Source organism: Centruroides vittatus, unplaced genomic scaffold, assembly GCF_030686945.1.
Source record: "Centruroides vittatus isolate TY-2023 unplaced genomic scaffold, ASM3068694v2 contig_882, whole genome shotgun sequence".
NCBI classification, from domain to species: Eukaryota; Metazoa; Arthropoda; class Arachnida; order Scorpiones; family Buthidae; genus Centruroides; species Centruroides vittatus.
In genome coordinates, this window is record NW_027122574.1 from 537,639 (window position 1) to 543,638 (window position 6,000).

Sequence of the window (6,000 nt, forward strand, 5' to 3'; positions counted from 1 at the left end):
ATAAATCTTTCTGAACAGTTTGTTCATTTTAAAAATAATTTTTCAGATCAGAACTGTTATATCAGCAACAACAAGCCCGATCTGAGAAAAGGAGACTTCGTAGGGTTCTTAGGGAGTTTGAAGAGGAATTTCAACAACAAACTGGAAGGTATGGTTTTTGTGTGATTAAATTTTTCTTAATAATTTGTTATTTACATCAGTAGTATTTAGATTGTACTGTGTATTGTTTTGGAAACACACAATAACTCTAATCAATAAGTATACCTTGTTTCTGAAAATTCTGAATAAATCGAAAGCTCTTAAATAAAGTCAAACTTTTTCCATAATTTCTTAAAGTCAAAATTTGCAGTTCATTCTAAAATACTCAGCTGTGAGCTATCAAAAGCAAGTAAAATAGAGTAAGTGAAAACTGTTTGGTTATTGTAATTTCATCAGTTAAAAAGGGTTTGTGATATACTTGTAGAGATAAATGTTACTAACTGCATAACCATGTTAGAATAAATGGCACTATCCCTAATGGATGAATATATGGGGAGTATCAGTACAAACTTTCAGGAGAGATAGAGTACACCTAGACGATGGGAAATTGCATAGCAATGCCATGGTCAGAAATGCTTTCCTGGTGCAGTAGTGACAGACGTGGAACTGAAATGCGGGATCAGTGGAATGTTGTAAGTCAGGCGCTTGATGTACTGGACGGTTTTGCCCTGGACAAACTCAAATCTAGTTTATCAAAAAATCCCGATTTGAAAAATATTCTGGATTGCACTGAACTAGAATTCTGAGTAAAACTGAAACATGTCCCCTTAGTCAATGTAAAAAAATCTTTTTCCTTGTATAAAGACATTCTATCCTCCAAATGAGAAAACTTCACTTTTTAGAACATTGAAATGGTTACTGTTGTAAATTACACATGCTCATCTTTATGTCTAAATTGCAATAAACAATTATGTAGTTTGTAAATATAGTACATCTTATTGGTTTTTGTCTGAATAATACAGCATTTAAAAGCACCCAAACGAGCACCCAATCCATTCTAAAACTGCACCCAAAAATCCAGACCTTAATAATGACATCTACATGTCCTGTCATTAGCATCTGAACATCATTGACTTCATTTGTAGTAGTGCCATGGTAGAGAAGCAAGGACTGCTATGGACTGGCAACATACTTTTCTTTATCAAGTTGTTCTTGAAATGACTGCTGTGTGGAGAAGAGCACTGGTGATAACTTCAATTCCATCTTTTCTGTTGTGAGTGGCACACTGTCCTACTGTGACATCTCACGTCTGGGGTAATGCTGACAAAAACTAGAAATTCTGAAGATTATTTAATTGGTTTTGTTGAATACCAGATGCCAAACTGGTTTCAAAACTGCTTTGAATTCTGAACAACTAGTAGCCTTGGATACCACCTAGTGGGCATTCTAGCAACAGCAGTGTCATTCTGTGGTACAAATAATAAATTTCATATTACAAATAAAAATAATAATAATAATATACTGAATTTCTTGTCTTGTACCCTTACTAAAACGCAGTCAAAAACACAAAAAAACTGCATTTATTGTTTTTTTAATAATAGCTAGGGGTGCTCCTAGTGGCCATACTAGGCATATCGTTATGGATAAACTGACATGCGATCAATGGCTTATATATATAAATAAAATAAAAAATAAAAAAAACCACATTAATATTAATAGATAATTAATAAAATAAAGTAATACATTATTGTAAATATTACTAGCCCAGATTCAGGAATAATAATGTATGAATAAAATATGGCAAAGAATAAAACCTGTTTAGAAAAATTTAAGTTTAGAACAGAACAGTGTGAAATTTTGGTTGGAAATATGTTAAATATATCTCTAACAAAGAACAATGTGATTTGTGGGTTTTGAATATATTGTTTAAAATGTCCGCTATGAATACATTAAAATACCAGAAAGTCATCTATACACTATTCAGAAATGACCCAGATGTGTTTGTAAGACGAGCTGTTAACATTTTGTAAAACAAAGAGTTTCTGAGAAAACTGTCTACCAGATCTGAGATTACTTCAGAGTGGAAAAATTTATCAATCAAAAAATGGAGGTCTCCATTCAAGATCAAAATTACAAGACAATGGTTTACATTCTCAGTCCAAAGTTGTAGCCAAATTTTGGAATTTCATGGCCTTACGTAAGTGAAATACTGAATAAGTTGATACTCCAGAACTTTGCCAAAACAACTTGAACACACCAAAGTTTGACTCCAAGCACAGAATGAGAATCAGTTTCATATCGGTAGTAAAAAATAAATTGTTTTTGACGACGAATAATATTTTGGACTCTGTAGTAATCAAATTAATTCTAATATTGGGTACTACTTGACAGGAAGATTATTTGCTGATGGCAATATAGTATTGAAAAAGTGCATAATATTTGAACAAAATTTTTGATGAATTAAAATGACCATCTTAGCATGTCTTGGACAGTTTCATGTTGACTATTTTGTTAAGCTTATGGGCAATGACTGAAGACAAATCACTTATGGAGTTTGTAATGGACCTTTTCTCTGTTATTAATTAATGGTATTATGTAGAAAAGTGGAATTTTCTTTTACTTGAATAAAAAGATCTTTGAAGAGAAAATTTGCCACTCCTGCCAAAAGAGATCAATGTTTCTTGGATGTTTGTAAAAGCTGGCATCTAAAAACTTCACGTTAATTTTAATATAAAAATTAATTCCTTCTGGTCTTAAGTCTATAGTTTTAAAATTTAAACATGACTTTAAAATAACCACAAGCATTATTCAAGGATGGTAAATTAGTATCATGTACAGTACATATTGTACTACCAGAAAATTTCAATGTAACATTATATCAGTTATGTGGAATCATCTTAAATCCAAACATTGTCAACTAAACAAAATGATACCATAATAATGATGCCTCTTTTGTTGCCTGTGTTCAATATTTGCTAAAACCACAGTTTACCGAAAACTGGTTTTGTTACCAGCATTAGTTTGGGAGACCATTTTGTACGATAATACGCATCCCTAGTTCGGGGGACCTCGACAAAACAGTAGTGTCCACCAATTGCCGAGCGGATAAAATCACCAAACACCGGTAGTTGGTTGCGGGTTTGTGCCTTGCCAAGGGCCGGCTACGTGGAGTTTTCCAGGTTTTCTTCACGTTAGTAACACCTAAATAGGGGGCCAATTTCCCATAAAAGACCTTCCGGGAGGCATTCTCCTTGGCAGATTGCCAAAGCATTGCCTTGCTGTAATCAAAACCGAACCAGTACATCCAGGAAACCCTTCACTCTCACATACTGTCTTTTATGTCAGGGCTGCAAACATTAGGGTTTCTCGGGAATGTTTTATCACATTACAGCAATTTCTTCGGATATTGCAGATTTGTGGGTCCAGATGACACGACGGCTTCGGCCACATACGAGCGAGAGAGATCCGGAGCAGCAGTTGCAACATCTGCGGGCAAATTTGTCACAGGATAGCAGACGGTGCCTCCGTGCCTAATCATATCACCGCACGTATCTAAGCAAGAGGCGGTCCTATAAGTTTGTCGAAGACCAGTAAAGTACTAAAGATTCATTTAAATTGCACCATTGTTCCATAGAAAATTGTCATTACATTTGCAGTAATAATGTTTCATTTGATTCCAGTGCATAACTTTTTAAGTTAATTTGTTACGCCCGATCAACTTTTTCGTTTGATTTTATATTCTAGATTGGCAACAGCTTGTAAGCAATCGTTTAGTATTTTGTTTTAATAATTTTATAAAAATTTGCCTGTTTTGATTGGAAGAGATGAATAGAAATTTCAAATACATTATTTTTCTGTATTTTTTTTTTCTTTTTTTTTGGATAAAAATCTATTACTGTGTTTATATTATTGAAAAATTGCCATTTATGATGTATCCTTAGTCACCAATAAGCATTTTCCTGGAATTTTTTAATTAATAGGAAAGTATAAGTCTAGAATTATTAATAAATTTATTTGTTTAAACAGGAAAATTCAGAAAGAGGATAAAATCCCCATGGAAGCACTGTATGGAGAATACAAAGTAAGAAGAATTAAATTTAATGTTGATGATGTGTGTAAATGACAATAATCAATGTTTTCTCCCTCTCGTTGATTTTTCAGCACGTCAAGGGACGACTAAGGCTATTGGAGGCACTTCTATCCAAGCACGACCAGTGCAAGTGAGAGAGAGAGAGAGAGAGACCGAAATTTCGACGGCCAGTATCTTACCTCCTTCCCATCTTTGTCGTCTAGCCTTCTAGATCTATAGGATAACTTGTTTTCATAAACTTGTTCCTAGCGACCGTCTCGCGTCCGGATGTCATTATTCCCGGGAGAAAATCAAAACGATTCGTACCGTGTTTCGTGTCGCGTGGTAGACTCGTAGCCAAGAGTACTCCAGACGGACGTACTTTCTGACTTTTTTTACATAAACATTTTTTGGCCAAGATAAATCGAACGATGTTTTGTATCTTGGCTAGAATGTTGTTTTTCCATTTACATGTCACGTTTCTTTACGAGTAACATTACGTTGTTGTGTATTTATAGAACTCGTGAGAAATTAAATAAACTAATTGTCACAGTTTCTTTGTGCAATAATAAATATTTTATAAAGCTGATTATAAAATTTTTCTGACACAAAATATCGACTATTATGTAGGTTAGTTGCAATTGAATATAATATAAAACATGAAAACAGTGAAACATTCAATATTAATAAATTTAAAAATAACTTAAAGTATTAGTTTTATAACGAGAAATTTGATTTCACTTGATGGTATATCTTCAATGTGTACTTTGTATATAATATTAAATACTATTTCCTGTAAAATTCTGTGTATTATACTAATGATTTTTTAAATTCATTATCTGTCTATATATTTTTGTCGTTTTTTTTCGCATTTTTGCAAAGGCGAAAATCAATTTATCATTCAATAACTAACCAAAATAATAAGGTATAATACAAATTTATATACATACACCGAACTTTCGATTAGCCGTTCATCGTCAAAATATCTTGTCCATGGACAGCGTAACGAATGTGAAGATTGTACACATCATCAGTGTACAAGCAGTAGGCTTTCAAGCTCAGTTCACTTTCCAACAAACGATACGGGCGTTGACCTCAATGTACAAACGAAACTTTAGGAATTTATTGAGAATACACGTGAAAAATCACACGCACGCTAAAACAGCGGGATCTTTGTAGGCTTATGGCTGTGTCGACTGATTGATCCACTTCCTGGTTCTTCTAATTAGAATATTTTTGTATGGCCCAGAATACGTGCCACAAATTCGAACAGCCTTTTGATCTTCACTGACATTTCTAATCCTTGCTGATTTGAGATTGATGTTATACTTGATAAATGGGTGATGCTTACATACTTGTGATCAGAAGCCACGACACGATTTCCCGTTTCCTTTCTTTGATGATTTGTATGGCGAACTTACAAGAACTTTGACCTCTCAAATAACGTCTTCTTTCTCGGCTGCAAACACCCACCAATATCGGACTGCAGTCCAGAATACCTTTCAATGTATTCTGGATTGCAGTAACGTGTTCCGTTTTTACTAATTTCATCCGTGTTTCTATATAGAATAATTAAGCCCCGCCTACCAGATGGAAACGTTTCTAGTTTTATGCTGACAATACTTCTACCTGGAAATGATTTAACGGTATTCTTAAAATGATTGTCACATTATCAGCACAAACGAGACCAACGAAGTTGTTCATCTTGAGGTCAATCCCGAATCAAAGAATTACGGTGATTTCATCGTCAAACAGCTGCCCTTGTGAGTCAAATCGCATTCTTAAGTCTATTCTTTCGACCATATAAGGGAAATTTTTGAATTGAAATCGTGACTTCCGTTCTAGACCGGAAGTTCTTACATAGTTAAACGGGGTCTCCTGCCCCTAAGCTTTCCATATCTGGTCTCGATCTTCATCTATCTAACTATATAACATATCGTGAAATTCCAAAC

The 6,000-nt window shown here is 34.1% G+C and overlaps 1 protein-coding gene across 2 annotated transcripts in view; it reads left to right on the forward strand.

Moving 5' to 3' along the window:
- LOC136983401 (protein FAM13A-like) overlaps positions 1-4,645 on the forward strand; it is a 121,407-nt gene extending 116,762 nt beyond the window's left edge. For both annotated transcript variants that reach the window (XM_067280117.1, XM_067280116.1), the window contains exons 22-24: positions 47-148; positions 4,006-4,060; positions 4,141-4,645. In XM_067280117.1, coding sequence (XP_067136218.1) covers positions 47-148; positions 4,006-4,060; positions 4,141-4,203 — 220 coding nt within the window. In that variant the 3' untranslated portion in view covers positions 4,204-4,645. The remainder of the gene's footprint in view (positions 1-46; positions 149-4,005; positions 4,061-4,140) is intronic.
- Positions 4,646-6,000: the final 1,355 nt, after the last annotated feature.